Source organism: Martes martes (genome assembly GCF_963455335.1).
Source record: "Martes martes genome assembly, chromosome: 1".
In the NCBI taxonomy this organism is placed as follows: domain Eukaryota; kingdom Metazoa; phylum Chordata; class Mammalia; order Carnivora; family Mustelidae; genus Martes; species Martes martes.
The window spans coordinates 90,667,106-90,685,976 of record NC_137888.1 but is presented as its reverse complement, the minus strand read 5'-3'; the positions used below and the strand labels follow the sequence as shown (position 1 = coordinate 90,685,976).

Below are 18,871 nucleotides of genomic sequence, written 5' to 3'. Positions count from 1 at the left end.
AATTAATCACATGCATGGTTACATAAAGAGACATGTCAGCGGCTGCCTGGCTGCCCCCAGCAGGACCCCTGAGGTCATTGGTGAGGTTCCCATAATCCGGCATGGGATGTTCACTTTGAAAATTTGAAGACTAGACCTTCTTTACTTTAGCCAGACTGGTGCTGTTTCTTGAGGACCAACTCTAATGCAACCACAGCAAACATCAAGTCAGATCATTCATTAAAAATGGGGCCGGGCTATAATTTTCTAGTGACGATGCATCTCCTGTCCTCTCTTCTGCACACCATCTTTTGGGAATTGAGACATATGAGCATCTAACCAATTCGACTGGGTGCTCCCTTGGTGATTGTAAATCTGAGTAAAGGAAAGTGGACAAGCTTGAGGGAAATGTATTTCCACCTTACAAGACATTATACCTCCCTCTTTAGTGCTTGTATTTAAGGCCAAATCAACGAGTTTCTCTTTTGAACAGAGCTGGATGAACATTGATGAAAACTTTCTCTTTGTCTGCCTTATTTGCTGGGCTCCAAGTGACCTGCCTTTTAATAACACGGCTTTTCTTCAGTTGTCAGCTTAAGGTTGTACTTAGTTACATGTCAGTCCCAAGGCCCTGAGTTCTGGTCACTTGTTGCAGACATGGGAAGTATCCTAGTCTTAGTGTTACTCCAAAACATATATGTGTGCGCACACATGCACACGCACACACATATGCATGTGCGTATTTAAATGTGATTAACTTGCAAGGGATAGTTCATTTCAATGCTACAAAACTCAAAAGGACAAAAGGATATATGGTGAAAATTTCTTCTTACCCATCTCTACCTATCTTCCTTCCCTGGAGGCAAGCAGTTTTCATGACTTTCAGGAGCCCCCTTTCAGGGCTATTCTATCCATACAGAGGTATGTATGTAGACTTACATTTAAATAGGGATATGTATAATTCTTAATATTTAAGAATCAATATTAAGTGTTTTTTACACAAATGATAGCATATTGTGCACAGAAACACCGTTCTGTACACTGATTTTTCACCTAACAATCCAGCCTAGAGATCATTTTATCTCATTACCTAGAGTATCCTCTTTCTTTTTTACAGCTGCACAGTATTCTGTTACATGGGTGTATCAAAATGTATTAGCTTGGATTGATTTCAGCATTTTAGATTACAAATAACGTAGTGGTTTTTAACCTTGACACAACTTTCAGCACGGGTGAGAAAACATCTGTGGAATAAATTCCTAGAACTGAAATTTTTGGGTCAGAGAGTATTTATGTCTGTAGCCTTGATGGATATTGTGAAATATTCTCCATGAAAGCCACGTGAAATCCAACAGAAGAGTAGGAGAGGACCCTTTCCTCAGCCTGTCTCGTCATCACAGTCTCGGCCTTTTTTTTTTTTTTTTTTTAAGATTTTATTTATTTATTTGACAGAGAGATTGCAAGTAGACAGAGAGGCAGGTAGAGGGGGAGGGGGGAAGCAGGCTCCCTGCTGAGCAGAGAGCCTAATGCGGGACTCGATCCCAAGACCCTGAGATCATGCCCTGAGCCGAAGGCAGCGGCTTAACCCACTGAGCCACCCAGGTTCCCTCTTTTTTTTTTTTTTTTTTAAGAATTTGTTTCTTTAAGAGCACTTTTAGGTTCATAACAAAATTGAGTAGAAAGTACAGAAATGCACCATATTCCCCTATCCTCCCATATGTATCCCCTCCTCCATTATCCACATCCCCCACTAGAGTGGTACATTTGTTGCAACTGATGAATCTATATTGACACATCATCATCACCAGGTGTAACTGCAGTTTACAGTAGGGTCAATATTAGTATGATACATTCTATGAGTTTAGACAAATTTATAATCACATGCATTTACCATTATAGCATACAGCCTTTTCAGATTGGCTTCTGTCACTCAGTAATATGCATTTGTGTCTCCTCTGTGTATTCGAATGGCTCAATATCTCATTTTTTAAAATGTTGAATAGTATTCCACTCGATGGATGTGCCACGATTTATTCATTCATTCATCTACTGAAGCACATCTTGGTTGCTTCCATTCCAAGTATCAGCCATTATGAATAAAGCTGCTATAAACATTCATGCATAGGCTTTCGTGTGGACATAGATTTCCTAATCCTTTGGAAAAATACTAAGAAACATGATTTATGGATTGAATGGTAAGAATATGTTTAGTTTTGTTTAAAAAAAAAAAAAGGAAGGCGAGTTGCCTTCTAAGGTAGCTGCACCAGTCTGCTTTCACACCAGCAGTGACTGAACGTTCCTACTGCTCTATATCCTCATCAGCATTTGATGTTGTCAGTGTTCCAGATTTAGGTCATTCTAATAGATGTGTGGTACTGCATGCGTTGTTTTACTATTTCTCCAATGACTTATGATGTGGAGCATTTTTTCAGATGTTTATCTGCCATTTGTTTTTGTTCTTTGGTGAGGTGTCTGTTAAGTTCTTTGGCCCATTTTTTAAATTGGGTTGTTTTACTGTTGAATTTTCCGAGTTTTTTGGTATATTTGGATAACAGTGCTTCATCAAACTTATTTTGAAAATAAGTTTTCCCGACCTGTGGATTATCTTTTCATTCTCTTGACAGTGTCTTTTGCAGAGTAGATATTTTTAAATTTAATGAAGTTCAGCTTACCAGTGATTTCTTTCATGGACCATACCTTCAGTGTTTTACCTAAAAAGTTACTGCCAAACCCACGGTTATTTAAGTTTCCTCCTATATTGTAATCCATTTTGTTAATTCTTGTGAACAGTGTTCAGTCTGTGTCTAGAGTAATCTTTTTACACATCGATGTCCAGTTGTTCCAGCACCACTTCTTGAAAAGACTGTTCTTTTTCGATTATATTGCTTTTGCTTTTTTGTTAAAGATCAGTTGACTCTATTTATGTGCATCTGTTTTGGGGTCTATTTGGTTCCATTGATTTAGTTGTTTATTCTTACGCCAATATTACCACTGTCTTCATTGCACTTTTTGGTAAATCATGAAGTTGATAGTGTCAGTCTTCTAATTTTATTCCTTTCTTATAATATTGTGTTAGCTTATATGGGTCTTTGGTTTCTGAATATGAACTTTAGAATTGGCTTGTCAATATCCATAAAATAACTTACTGGGATTTTAATTTGCATTGCTGGAATATATTGATTAAGTTGGGGAGAACTGAGATCTTGACAATATTGAGTCTTCCTATCCACAGAACATGGAATATTTCCATTTATTTAGTTCTTTGATTTTATTTATCAGAGTTTTGTAATTTATGTCAGATAGACCTTATTCATTTTTGTTAGATTATACCTAACCTAAGTATTTAATTTCCATGGATGATAGTGTAAATGGTATTACAGTTTTATTTTCAAATTCCACTTTTCCTTGCTGCTATATAGGATACCGATTGACTTTTGCATATTAACCTCGTATCCTGCAATCTGGCTGTAATTACTTATTAGTTCCAGGAGTTTTTCTGTTGATTTTTATATTTTCTACAGATAGGATCACATCTGCTAACAAAGACAGTTTATTTCTTCCTTTCTAATCTTTATATTGTTTATTTTCTTTACTTGTCTTATTGCATTAGGTAAAGTTTCTATATGGTATTGAAAAGAGGTGATGAGAGGTAACATCCTTGCCTTTTACCTGATCTTAGTAGGGAAAGCTTCACATTTCTCACCATTAAGTATGATATTAGCTGTAAGTTTTTTGCAAATACTCTATCGAGTGGAGGAAGTTCCCCTCTATTACTAGCTTACTGGTAATTTTTACCATAAATAGATGTTGGATTTTGTCAAATGCTTTTTCTGCATTTATTAATATGATCACATGATTTTTCTTTTTTAGCCTATTAATGTGATGGATTGCGTTAATTGATTTTCAGATGTGAAACAGCCTTGCATACCTGGGATAGATTTCACTTGGTTATTCTGTATGATTCTTTTTATGCGTTGTTGGATTTGATATGCTATTATTTTGTTAAGTATTTTTGTATCTATGTTCATGAAACATATTGGGCTGTAGTTTTCTTTTCTGTAATGTTTTCATTTGGTTTTGGTATCAGGGTAATGCTGGCCTGTATTCCCTCTGCTTCCATCCTCTCAACAAGATTGTAGTAAACTGGCATTATTTCTTCCTTAAATGTTTCATAGAATTTACCAATGAATCCATTCGGCCTGCTTTCTGTTTTGGGATATGATTAACTATTGATTTAATTTTTTTCATTGATATAGGCCTGTTTGAACTTGGTTTATGTCTATTTCTTCTTGTGTGAGTTTGGGAAGATTGTGTCTTTAAATAAGTTGGCCAATTTCATCTAGGTTGTCAAATTTGTAGACATAGAGTTTTTATAGTATTCCTCTATTATCCTTTTAATGTATATGGAGTCTTCAGTGATGTGTCTCCTCTTTCACTGCTGATATGAGTAATTTGTATCCTCTCTCTCTCTCTCTTTTTTTCTTACTTAGCCTGGCTAGAGTCTTATCAATTTTCTTGATCTTTTTAAAGTGCCAGCTTTTGATTCCATTGACTTCATTAATTTTTGGTTTTTAGTTTCATTGATTTCTGCTCTCATTTTAATTTTTTTTCTTCCACTTACTTTTACTTGTGTTAGCTTTTCTTTTTTCTTTTCTAACGTATGTGTATATTTTCCTCTAATTTCTGCTTTTTCTGCATCCTAAAATTTTTTATTTGTGTTTTTTTAAAAAAGATTTTATTTATTTATTTGACAGAGAGAGAGAGCACACGTAGGGGGAGAGGCAGAGGGAGAGGGAGAAGTTGGCTCCCTGCAGAGCAGGGGAAGCCAGCTATGGGACTCGATCCCAGGACTCCGGCATCATGACCTGGGCCGAAGGCAGTGGCTTAACCAACTGAGCCACCCAGGCACCCCTGTATTTTCATTTTATTTACTTTTAAAGATTTTATTTATTTATTTGAGAAAGAGAGCATGAGTAGAGGGAGGGGCAGAAGGACAAGGAGAAGCAGACTTCCCGTTGAGCAGGGAACCCAATGCAGGGCTCAATCCCAGAACCCTGAGATCATGACCTGAGTTGAAAAGGCAGATGCTTAACCAGCTGAGCCATACAGGAGCTGTATTTTCATTTTAATTTAGTTAAAAATATTTTTAAAATTTCTCTTGAGAGTTCTTCTTTGACCTATGTGTTATTTAGAAGTGTGCTAGTTAATTTCCAAGTATTTTGGGATTTTTCCAGTTATCTTTCTGTTATTGATTTCTAGTTTAATTTTATTGTGGTCTGAGACCAGAGATTGTATGATTTTTATTCTTTGAAATTTGTTAACATGTGTTTTATGTCCCCAAATACCATTTACTTTGGTGAATATTCCATACAAACTTGAGAAAAATGTATCTTTTGCTGTTTTTATATGAAGTAGTTTATTTTATATTCATATCCACTTGATTGGTGATGTTTTTGAGTTCAACATATCATTACTGATTTTCTGCCTGCTGGTTCTGTCCCTTTCTGATAGAGTAGTATTGAAATCTTCAACTATAAAAGTGGATTAATGTATTTATCCTTGCATTTCTACAAGTTTTGTCTCATGTAGTTTGATGCAGTTGTTAGGGTCATACATATTAATGCTTGTTGTTTTCTTGGGGGTTTGACCTTTTGTGCCCCTCTTCATCCGTACTAACTTCCTTGCTCTAAAGTGTACTTTGTCTGGAATTAATAGCTATTCTTGTTTCCTTTTGATTCATGTTAGCATGATATATCTTTCTTTGGCCATTTTACTTTAAATCTATATGTGTTTTTATATTTAAATTGAGTTTCTTTTTACACTATATAGTTAAGTCTTGATTTAAAAAAAAAATTTTTTTTTTTAAGATTTTATTTATTTGCCCGAGAGAGAGAGAGAGAGAGAGAGAGAGAGAACACACAAGCAGGCAGAAGCAGTGAGAGAAGCAGGCTCCCTGCCGAGCAAGGAGCCCGATGCAGGACTCTATCCCGGGACCCTGGAATCATGACCTGAGCCGAAGGCAGCAGCTTAACCTACTGAGCCACCCAGGCATCCCTAGGTCTTGATTTTTGATCCAATCTGATAATCTGGCTTGATTGGTTCATTAAACCCATTGACATTCAAAGTGATTGTTGGTATAATTGGATTAATAGCTTTCATATTTGTTACTGTTTTCTCTTGGTTGCCCTTGCTCTTTGTTCCTATTTCTATCTTCTACTCTTTTTTCTGAGTTTCATGGTTTTATTTATTTATTTTTATTTTTAAAAAAATTTTATTTATTTATTTGACAGAGAGAGACAGCAAGAGGGAACACAAGCAGGGGGAATTGGTGGGGGTAAAGCAGGCTCCTTGCAGAGCAGGGAGCCCAACATAGAGCTCAATCCCAGGACCCCGGGATCATGACCTGAACCAAAGGCAGAAGCTTAATGAGTGAGCCACCAAGGTGCCCCTGACTTTCATGATTTTAACTGAGCATTTAAAATTATTCTATTTCCTCTCTTTTCTTAACATATCAGTTATATTTATTTTTAACTTTTTAAAAATGGTTGCTCTAGAGTTTTCAGTATACATTTATAACAAATCCAAGTCCACTTTAAAATAACACTATATTACTTCACAAGTGATTTTAGTACCTTATAATAACAAAATAATCTAATTCCTCCCTCCTTTCTCCTGTATGTTTGGCATCATTCATTTCCCTTACATGTAAGCATATATTTGTATATAATCATATATGTATACATAAGCATATGCAATTTAATATATTGTTGGTATTATTGTTGCTCTGTTAGATCAATTAAGAATAAGAAAAATATAAGTTTTTATTCTACCTTCACTTATTCCTTCTTTAATGTCCTTCCTTTTTCATGTAGATCTCATTTCTGGACTTAAATTATTTTTTTCTCTCTAAAGAACTTTTAACATATTTTGAAAGGTCTACTAGGAACAAATTTTCTTAATTTTTGTTTGTCTGAGAAAGTCTATTTCTCCTTTATTTTTAAGGTTATCTTCACAAGATACAGAATTCTAGATTGGTAGGTTTTTTTTTTTTCCTTCTTAACACTTTAAATATTTCATTTGACTCGCTTTTTGATTGCATGTTTTCTAAGGAAAAGTCAAATGTAATTCTTTTCAAAATTTTCCTTAAATTCTAGTTAATTAGCATATAGTGTAATATTAGTTTCAGGGGTAGAACTTAGGGATTCATCACTTTCATATAACACCCAGTGCTTATCATAACAAGTACCCTCCTTAATACCCATCACCCATTTAGCCCATCCCCCACCCACATCCCTCTATCAACCCTCAGTTTATTCTCTGTCCTTAAGAGTCTCTTATGGTTTGCTTCCCTCTTTCTCACTCTATTTTTTCCTTTCCACATGTTCATCTGTTTTGTTTCTTAAATTCCACCTATGAGTGAAATCATATGGTATTTGTCTTTCTCTGACTTATTTTGTTTAGTATAATAATACTCTAGCTCCATCCATGTCATTGCAAATAGCAAGATTTTATTTTATTTTTTAATTAAAAATTTTAAAAGATTATTTATTTATTTATTTGACAGAGATCACAAGTAGGTGGAGAGGCAGGTGGTAGGGGCGGGGGGGGGGGGGAAGCAGACTCCCTGCTGGGCAGAGAGCCAGATGTGAGGGTCAATTCCAGGACTCTGAGATCATGACCTGAGCTGAAGGCAGAGACTTAACCCACTGAACCACCTAGTCGCCCCAAGATTTTATTCTTTTTGATAAGTAATATTCCATTGTGTGTGTGTGTGTGTGTGTGTGTGTGTGTGTGTGTGTGTTTATGTATACCACATCTTTGTGCATCCATCAGTTGACGGCTTTTTCTATTGATAGTTTGGCTGTTACTGGTAATGCTGCTATGAATATTGGGGTACATGTACCCATTTGAATCAGTATATTTGTATCCTTTGAGTAAATACCTAGTAGTGCAGTTGCTGGATCCTAGGTTAGTTCTATTTTTAACTTTTTGAGGAATCTCCACAGTTTTCCAAAGTGGCTGCACCAGTTTGCATTCACACCAACAGTGCAAGAGGGTTTGACTTTCTCTGCATCCTTGGCAACATCTGTTGTTATCCTGCTCAAATGTAATTCTTATCTTCGTTTTTATCTTTGTCCTCTGGCTTCTCTCAAAATGTCATCTTTGAATCTGATAGGCTTATGTGTCGTTATTTTTGGCATTTAGTCTTCTTTGTGTCATGTGAGTTTCCTGGATCTGTGGTTTGGTACCTGTTCCTAATTTGGGAAAATTCTCAGTCATTATTGTTTCAAGTATTTCTTCTGTTCCTTTTTTTTTTCCTTCTCCTACTAGTATTCTCATTTTGTGAATGTTATACCTTTTATAGTTGTCCCACAGTTCCTGGATACTGTTTGTTTGTTTGTTTTTCAGCCTTTGTTGTCATTGCTTTTCAATTTTTGAGGTTTCTACTGATATATCTTCAAGCTCAAAGATTCTTTCCTCCACCATGTTCAGTCTAGTAGTAAGCCCATCAAAGGCATGATTCATTTATGTTCTCTAGCATCTCTTTTTGTTTTTTTCTAAGAATCTCCATCTCTCTGCTTATGTTACCCATCTGTTCTCACATGCTATCTTTACCCATTAGAGCCTTTTGCATATTAATCATAGTTATTTTAAATTTTTGATCTGATAATTCCAGTATCCATACCATGTCTGAGTCTGATGCATGCTCTCTTTCCTCAAACTGTGTTTTTTACCTTTTATGTTTATGCCTATGTTTTATAATTTTTTCTTGATAGTGGGACATAAGGAACAAGGTAAAAGGAACAGCTGTAAGTAGGGCTTTAGAAATGTGGTGGTGAGGTGTGGGGGAGGAGAAGCACTTTGTAGTCCTAGCATTATGTCTCAGTCTTTTGTGAGCCTGTGCCTCTGGACTATGAACTTTGCTTTTTCAAAATTAAGTAATTTTTTTTATTGCATAGGCTCCTCAGCTGTCCCCCACACTTATGTCCAATAGGATGATTAAAGCCAGCTAGAATTTGGTATATTCCTTCCTCAGATCAAGTAAGCACTGATAAAACCCCAGCAGGTGAGGTCCTGGCTCAATAGTTTCTCTTGAGTGTGGACCTTGCTAAGAAGAACAGAATTACTCTAATGTATTTTGAAATAGTTTCTTTCCTTCTGCCTCTGCCAGAAGCAGGAGGGGATTTTTGTCTAATATTATAGTAAAATCCTGGTTGATAATCTCAAAATAAAACTCATAAAATTCTGGGGACCCCCATAACTGGCTCCACCAGACATTTTTAACTCTTGGACTTGTCCACTTGGAGCCTGCAACAATTTGTGAATTTTAGTGGTGGTTTTCCTCTCTTGGCACTGTTTCCCGTGGAGTTTCCAGTTCCCACATTCCTGCTCTGGTAAACTGGTGATTTCTCTATTTGCCTGTTGATCTCTCCAATTCTGGGGGTAGCAATTTGTCCTGCGACCTCATCTCTGTTATTGATCAAAGAAGGGCTATCGATTTTTTTAGTTCAGCTTTCTACTTATGGTTAGGATGGGTGACTTCTAAGCATGCAGAACCAGAACCTTGACGTGCAATGCAGTCTCTACCACTTTTCTACACAAGAGTTTTCCTATCTATAAAATAGGGATTAGAATACCTCCATTGTAGATTTTCTGTGAAGGACAGAGGATATTGTATATAAACGTGCATGGAACAAAGCAGGAGTAAAAGCTAAATAAATATTAGCCAAAAAAGCAGACAAAAGGGGAAATGGTATTTTTCTGACTTTGCCCACTAGTTCTTGGAGGAAGGGAGTGTTTTGAATGCCTGTATGACAACCACAGGTTGTCACAGCCTTCGGCCCCTCCCATCGCTCACACTGCCTAGGATTGCTGACCTCCTAGCTAGTCCCTGAATGTGCAAGGGAAATTTACCTTAAGGCCTTTGCACTGCTGTTTCTTTTGCATAGAACTTTCTTCACTTAGGTACCTACATGACTCCCTCCTTTATGTTAGTTGCATCTTTCCTTAAATGATTTCTCATGGAGGCTTTGTCAGAGCACCCAGCTTTGCATTCACGCCCAATGACCTCTACCTCCGTCTCAGTTATATTTTTCTCCGTAATGCTTATCACCATTAGACTATATCTATCTCTATATCTATATAGCTTTTTTTCCTTTTTGTTTTCTCGTCTGACTGGATCTCTACCCCCACAGCAGGAGTTTTTCATTGCTGAATCCCCAACTCCCAGATCCTGTGTCTTGCATATAATAGGTGTTCAATAAACTCAAGGAATGAATTATGCAAGAGCACACTACAAATTAACCCAAAAGAGTAATAAATAAGATTTATAAATGGAGACTGGTTGCTTTAAAATATTTGAATCCTCTTTCTGCACCAGTACTTAGATCTTATCATTCCCCTCACTTCACTACTTACTGAAATGTGACTTCTAGAGATTTGATGCACAATAGAAATAAAATAGGTAAGCTGCTTTGTATTATGGGGCCACAAACAGCACTGACTGAAAATAGAACTATAAACAGCAATTAAATCAAATGTCTTCATCCCTTGGTAGCCAGTGACATCCGCTGCTGTAATTTTTGATTTCCCTTCTCGCTTGGACCTAGGACTTGGAATGCATATAAAGATAACTAAAGTGCCTACTGTTGTTGGAATACAAGAAGGCAATTAGGGGATGTGGATACAGCCTCACGTCTCTTAGAATTGTCTCATTGGCTGTGACAGCTTCCAATGAGAGAGACAAAAAGACCCATATATTCCTAAATGGTTATTAACTCGGGTACATAAGGCGGAGAAGAATGGTTTGCTCCCAAGGCCCGCTCACACTGGAATGTTTAGGGTAGAGCAGACTGCTGGGGCCCTGTCCTCCTCCGCTGAGGTCTTACCTGGTAAGAAGCAGCTGGGAAAGAACTGAAAACTTGAAGAGATTTGGTCTCATCAAAATCTGGCATATAAACATGAAGCCAATACTTATTCCTGGGCTCTATTCCTGAGAAAAATCACAGCTTGCTAAAAATAAACTCCCCACCGTCCTGTAGTGAAACCTCTTCCCTCACCTGCCAAGTGATGTTAAATGCATTCTTCTCTCACCAAACTTTGAAAGTCTTTTCACCTGCCTTTCTATTCTTGTATTCTGATGTTGTCATAGTGACAGAAGTCTTGTTTGTACTGGTGGTATGTTTGTGACATGGTCAGTCCTCGTTTTTCAGCATATTGTTTTCCCTAAGACTGCACCTTAAGGCAGATTGCCATAAAATGAAATCCGACTGGCTCTAACCTGTTGTCATTATTGATTCAGATTTCATGAGAAATTGTGAAATGAGCAGAGAAAGGGGCTAAAAACAGATGAATAGCATGTTGGGGCTCAGCCAGGTGATCAAAGGAGGGAGCGTTTTGCTGCAAAACAGCAAAATGTGGAAGTTACTAATTCCTGATTGAATGTCTACAGCAGATTAAAATGGGGCAATCAATGATTAGATGCTTTTTAATGTGGGTGATGCCAGTCTCGGACAAGTAAACAAGTCTTTTCCTGGAACATTGGTCTCATTGCACTTTTTTTTTTTTTTTTTTTAAATCAGGGAATGCCCATCTTTTAGTACTAAAATGCCTAAGTTCTCAATAAATGCTTTTTGAATAGTAATAATAAAACTCTTCACAACCTTTAACCTTTTCTTAAAAAAAAAAGACATCAAAATTTTCACTCCAGCTTGGAAAATGATGTTTCCACGGTTTTGTTTTTAACGAATACAGTTCAAATTCCTAAGTAATTATGTGGAGAAATTCACAAGTCTGATATAATTTGAAATTGTAGTGTACATTTACAATCTGCTTTCTAAAATTGTAATTGTCTGTATTCACTGTCATGGTTGAAAGAAAGCAAGATATTAAATATTTGTCTTAAATTGGTTCAGATATGAAAAATGATATCACCCCAAATAGAGAGTGAGACAAATAAAGCTTAAATAGAATAGTAACACTAGTTAACTTTTATAGCCTGTTTATTAGGTAGCATGTACTGTGCTTTACAAATATTAGCTTATTTAAGTCTTCTAAATGTGGTTTGAGGTAGTTAACTGTGATTCTTTCTGGTTCATAGGGAAGGGAACTGAAGCTTAGAGACATTAAGCGATGAGCCCAAGGTCAGACAACTGGCTTCAGAATCAGTGCTCTTAACTAGCAGGAATGTTGCAGAAATCAAAGCAAATAGAAACAGTCAGTTATCTGGGGTGATAATTGAAGAGATAGGGCACATTATTTCAAGATTCAGGCCATTTTGTCCTAGAAATTATACTATCGTTGAACAATGGTAATTAAATATTTAAGCTACTTTTGACTTCAGGAGAGAACATGTGTAACGTACATAGAGTTTTATATCATTCTAAGAAGTTGTTTGGTTCAGAGTTGTAATTTCAGGGGGAAAAAGGCTACAAGAGATCAATTGCCAACAACCAGTTCTTTGCTGAACATAAATGTGGCAAAATGGTGGCCCTTTTATTTCCCAGTCTCTCCTCTCCTTTTTACTGCCAAACTGCTGTTTCAGGTGAACACCTTTTATCTGGACTATCACAGCAGCCCCCAAATGGTCTTCCTACAACCTCAGTTTGTTCTCTACACCACTGCCAGGAGGACCTTCACTAACCTGTGGAGAAAAAATGCTGTATCATCATCCTCCCCATCAAGAGCAATGATTGCTGTGAACTTGGAGTCATACACTATGCTGCCCACCCAGTGAAAGCTAAGGTTCCTATCCCAGCAAGAACTTTATACACATGACTCATTATTCTCTAACATTGCTCTTTTTTTTTTACATTTTAATTCCAGTTACTTCACATACAGTGTAATATTAGTTTCAGGTGTACAATATAGTGCTTCAACACTTCCATACAGCGCCTAGTACTCCTCGTAACAAGTGCCCTCCTTAATCCCCATCACCTACTTCCCCCATCCCCCTCACACCTCCCCCTCTGGTACCCATCGGTCTGTTCTCTATAGTTAAGATCTCGAGCATTGCTCTTCAGGGATTCCATGATCTGTCACCAGACCAGCTGGCTGCCTCACCTGGCATTCCACAATTTATCTCAGCATCCACACTCTGTCTCCGTTACACTTCACATCGCTTCTCATGCTTCTAATACTCTCCAAGTTCTCTCTTCTCAGCACACTCTTAATTATCTGGGATACTATACTGGAATATAGAAGACCTTATGATGTGTCTATCATAGACAGTCCATGATTAAAACCTCATTATATAAGCTTGGGAACAGTACTTAGCTGATTAGAATCTCAATTTCATCACTGGTCGAATGAAGATGATAATGTTATTTATTTTACAGGATTTTTATAAAGATCAAATGAGATAGTGAGTGTAAAGAGCTCGGCATCCAATAAATACATGTTCCTATGTTCAATCGCAGACTGGCCCTCCTCACATTTCATTCCCCATCCCCCAACCCAGTGAGATTTTGGATATTCCTCTCTGCGCCCCTGCTGCAACCAGGGGTGAGACCTCTAAACTTGTATTATTTGGCTCTTACCTGTTTATTGTCTGTTTCCATACCTAGACTGAGAGTTCCCAGACTTAAGTAACCTGGGCAGCTCACAAAAAAAAAAATGCTCCTTCTTCGCCCAGTTAAATGAGAGTCTCTGATCTGGTATATGGTCATGGTTTATAAAGTTCCCCAGGTGATTTTAATATTCAAGCCTGGACTGTAGATTCCTTCAGATTGGGATTCATGAGTCCCTGCTGCCGTCACGGAGCTGGGATGGAGTGGTCGTTCAGTGTGTGCCCAAAATCCGAATGAAGGCATGCACGCAAGATGGCCGGCTCTCCAGGTCTTCTGAATATACATTCGATAATCTTGAACCCATTTAATTATAAAAGTGTGATACCCAGATTAGCATATTATTGATAAATTTACATTTATACGATGGTAATCAGTACCTATGAAAATAAAGACATGATTTAAGTTTTCTCAAAGTCGAAATGTTTCTTCAGGCAATTTCCAGTCTACTTATTTGTGGGTTCCGTGTTTTTGTTTGTTGTTTGGTTCAGTGTTTTTGTTTTGCTTTCGTTCTTCTGGGTCCCCAAGTCAAATGGGTGAAGTGATTTTTACTTCCTACAGGGTGCTTAAATATCTAGAGCTGAAATTAGCTGTTTACCTACCACTATAAAATTTCCTACTGTCAGCTATTATGTATAATCGTATCCCTTTTAGCATTTGTTTTGTTGCCTTCCTCTTGGAGTGTATATGCAGATTTATATTTAACCTTCCTGTGTTCTTCATTTTTAGTGGCCCATCAATAATTGTGTTTAGCTGTAAAAATATATACAGCACCTTGAGAGAGGAGGAAGAAAGGGACTAATGGCATTGAAAGCGATAGCTGTATCAGTTTGTTAAAATTAACTTTTCCCCCCATAATGTCTGGTGGTGCTTTCTTTTCAAAATGCTAAATGGAAGGTGAAATTCAGTAAAATGTTTCTTTTCATATAGTAAATGGTATCAGAGCACCATGACTAATAAAATCAGCTTTCTTATCTAAATGCAGAAAATTTTTAAGTTTATTTTCGGTAGGATTTGATTTCAGGATGGCCTCTAGACAGTCAGCTGAATGGTGAGGAAGCGAAGTAGATTCCTATCTTTGCTGGTAAAGAGAATCATGACTTCATTACCTCCATTCTGGCTTAGGAATTAAAATGCTATCAGCTTAACAAAAAGAAAGAAAACACATCACAATTGTGTCTCTAACTATTGTGGGGTGGGGGAGGGATTCACAGGTTAGATATTTTTATTGAAATAAAAATGGTGGATTCTGGGACTGTATTTAATTTCCTTACAAGGTTTTTTTCTCTTAGGTAATCAGCTCGGACGCGGGGTCTACTGTTTCCTTCTGGATGATAGACACTGGGCAGAAAATCAAACAGTTTACTGGTTGCCATGGCAATGCAGAAATCAGCACTATGGCCCTTGATGCAAATGAGACACGGCTTTTGACTGGCAGCACAGATGGGACCATAAAGGTGGGAATGCAGTGATGCTTTTCTATCCAGATACGAGGAGGCTGAAATACTAGGTGAGGAGACATAGCTATAGCTATATTTGTTTTTGTCTTTTTGGCCATGGAAGAGGAAAGATGAGATGAGAAGACTTAAATAACTCACACCATCTAATAACAAAGCTGTTAGGGGCGAGAAAAAAAAAAAAGGAAACCTCTGTGGAAAAATGAATAAATGATTTTTCTGAATAAATTATTTAACATAAAAACACAACTTGGCTTACTTATTTCAGAAAGCCTGTTCCAGTGTTCTGGATAGAGGATTACTTTGGGGAATAAGAAGTCCAAGTAATTTTCCTATGCTTCAACTAATATCTCTAGTTTTCTTTCTCTCAGTTTATAAGATGAGAAATCAGGGCAACAAAGAAAACTTTTTAAAATGGCATAGATTCAAATTTGAGGGCAAATGAATATTTTAAAATCAACCCATGTTATAATTTGCACTTTTATGTGAAGGGGAGTGAGACAGTAGGAAGGATCGTAGGCAGAACAATCGTTATCTTAGTTGTTATCCTAAACTAACAATATTTAATACTTCCACTTTTCTTGTTTTGTAACCATTACTAATTTCTTCTGGGAGAAAGGTGCTATTATGCTTTGTGAAAATGATCCAATTTTCATGCAAAGCTTAGATACTTGGTATCTGAAGTCATGCCTGCCAGTGAATCCTCTCTGCTCCCCTCAGCTCTGAGACTAATGACAATCTTTGATTGGAGATGGCATGTGACACTTGGAGGCAACAGAAGGCAGTTTCCCAGAATAAGCTTTGAATGGTTCTCAAACTTCTGTCATAACTAGAATCAGGGGGTAGGAATGAAGTATGCCTTCCATGGTGGGGTGTGTGATGCATGCTGGTATGCTGCATGGGAGGGTAATGGAAAGTTCTCTGGATATGTGGGTAGAACATGATGGAAATTGGAAGCAAGAATTCTGGGGGATTCCAGGCTGGCTACTGTCAATGTGAAGGAGGTGCTATGGTGGGTTGCAGTGAGAATCTCTGGAAATCACCAGAGCTGGGCCTCTGGGAAGGTTAAATGGCAGGAGGTAAGGACTGGGAGCTTGGGTTTAAGTAACCTAGTTTACAGAACTGGTAAGACGTATGCCAGTAATGGGACAATTCCAACCGCAGAGGTCAAGGTGGAATAAAACAAGAATAACTGGAACCGCAATTTTAGACAGACTTAGGCAAAAGGAGCAAGTGAGTATCCCACTTACTGGTTCTGGGGTTCTGTGGTACAAGACTGAACTGAGAAATGAGACGAGTAGACTAGGTTCCTTTTACCCCTTTCTTGGAAAGTAACCGGTTATAGAGTTCAGAGCAGGGCAGATTAGCAGATGGTTGATAAAAGCTTACAGACCGTCCCAGCTAAGGGACTTCGTTGGACCTGGGGACAGTCGGATCTTTACAATACCTATTTGTGGGTATTATTTTAGGTGGGTTTGGTAAGAGCCATGTTTAGAGGAAAATGCTGTGACGTAGGTGAAGAGCACGTGTACCCTTCAACATCTCAGCTCAAGACTTACATCATCAAAGTTAATGTGAATTTAGTAGTATAATCACAGCTTTTGAAGATATATTTGTCTTTATCATAATAGCACAACAGAATTCTGAAATTTGGCAACCTCTCTGTAAGATGCATAAATCAGGGTTGAGCTGTTCATATGCTATGAAGAGACAAGAATGAATGACATTTTCCAATCTCATTTATAATTTAGAATCCCAAACCGGTACCTATGTCATCCAAGATTTATAAGTATTGCCCTATTTATCACGGTTTTGAAGAATCTGATTTTTAATTACTTAATGTTTTAAATAATTAATGTAATCATACAATAAAATTTGAAATATCAAAGAGTTACACAGTAAGAAGAAAGTTTCATTCTCACCTCTATTCATGGCTCCTCCCTTGTAGCTACCACTGTTACTGGTTTCTCATACATCCTTCTAGCCAAAGGGCAGCATCTGTTTCTTAAAGGCAGCCCAGTATTTATGTGGCTCTGCATTTTTCATTTTTCTATTGTGGACACTGAGTCAAATGAATGCATACAATAATAATAATGTTAGCTCACTTTTATCACATGCTGACCAAGAACCATGTACTGTTCTAAGCACTTTACACATACACACACACAAATGCACACCCTCACCATACCTCCCCTGCCCACATATGTATCTATATACTTAGTAATATTATTAGGTCAATTTTACAAAGGAGGAAACTAAAGCCCAAGGAAATAAAGCAAATTGCTTAAGGTTCCATAGCTGGTTCAGTTTAGGCAGAGCTTAGAAATAGAGAAATGACATATTCTTCTTAATGGCTACATTCTATGCTACTGTATAGATATTCCATATTCTGACTGTTTAGTCCCATGAGCAACCAGGTTGATTCAGGTATTTAGCTCTTATAAACAATGCTTCAAGAATATAAAAATATTCAAAATATTTCTTTTCACACATGTAAGTGCCTCTGTGAGATGATTTTCTTGAAGCTGAAATTCAAAGGGAGTCTAGTCAAAGGGTATATGCAATTTAATTTTGGTAGTGTCTACTTGCCCTTTGTCGATGATACACCAATGATGTTTCATGGCAGGGCTTAGTTTTAGCTGCTGGTGACCTAATGATACTCCGTTGTAAGTTCACCCACTGGGCCTGGGTCCTTACCACCTGCCGGAGGAAACAAACTCAAAGTGCTTGTTCCTCTGGTAGATGAGGTCTGGCATTCACTATCAACAGGACATTTTCCTGGGAGAAGATGGGAAACCTACCCATAAGGACTGTATTTCAGGCTCTGTATTAGATGTTTAACCCTCCAAATGTCCCAGAGGAGTAAGTGTCCTGGGTCGTAAGTGAGGAAATTGAAATTTAAAGATATACACTTAGTGAAAGAACCAGGGTTTCAACAGACTCCAAAATATGGCTCTATGTGATTTTAGCCTTTTCCTTAAAAATACTTATTTAAAGCTTTTGAATCAGCTATTATTGTTATTATTATTGTTATTGTTTGAATCAGCTATTATTGTTTAAAGATTTTATTTATTTATTTGACAGTGTGAGAGATAGCAAGAGAGAACACAAGCAGGGGAGTGGGAGAGGGAGAAGCCTTCCTGCTGATCCTAGAGCCCAAGGCAGGCCTTGATCCCAGGATTCTGGGATCATGACCTGAGCCGAAGACAGACACTTAACTGGCTGAGCCACCCAGGTGCCCTTGAATCAGCTATTATTAGACTAAATTGATCAGGTTACAAGTAGAATAACAAAAAATAACTGGTAAATTTAAATGGTCAGGGGATTGTCTTAATTATGACATACCCTAAGTGAATCAGCCCTTGTCGAGAATATAAACACCAAAGTTTAAAATAATCCTATTATACTGTGTTATTTTATTCACGGAAGAAGACATTTTCTGTTCTTGTCTCAAAGGTGACTTAAGTTTTTCTCTTGAAGGTATGGGACTTCAGTGGATACTGTCACCACACACTAAATGTTGGGCGAGAGGGAGCTGTGGATATTTCACAGATCCTGGTTCTTAAGAAGACGATACTTGTTACAGGCTGGGAGAGGTATGATGTGCTTCGTGCAAAACTGTAGGAAGGCAAAAGGAGAATGTTTGTATTTGAATCAGAATCTTTTTTTAAAAAAACTTTTAAATAAAAAGTTTATTTGAGGTTAAAGTGTAGGTTTTGAATCAGGATCTATAAGAGAAAAGAACATAGAGATCTTGACTGATTCTGAGTCATTAACTTGCTGGTAAGCTAGGTGAGTGAAACTGCTCGGATTGATTGAATGCTTAGTGACTAAAACATGGTGAGATCACATAGCTCAAGCAGCTTTGAG

General features: G+C 37.4%; 1 protein-coding gene across 1 annotated transcript in view; it reads left to right on the top strand.

Annotated features, from left to right (window-relative positions):
• Positions 1-18,871, top strand: part of WDR49 (WD repeat domain 49) — a gene marked incomplete at both ends in the record, with an annotated part of 129,708 nt that overhangs the window by 57,746 nt on the left and 53,091 nt on the right. The window contains 2 exons of the mRNA XM_080803291.1: positions 14,837-15,001; positions 18,482-18,597. Coding sequence (XP_080659417.1) covers positions 14,837-15,001; positions 18,482-18,597 — 281 coding nt within the window. The remainder of the gene's footprint in view (positions 1-14,836; positions 15,002-18,481; positions 18,598-18,871) is intronic.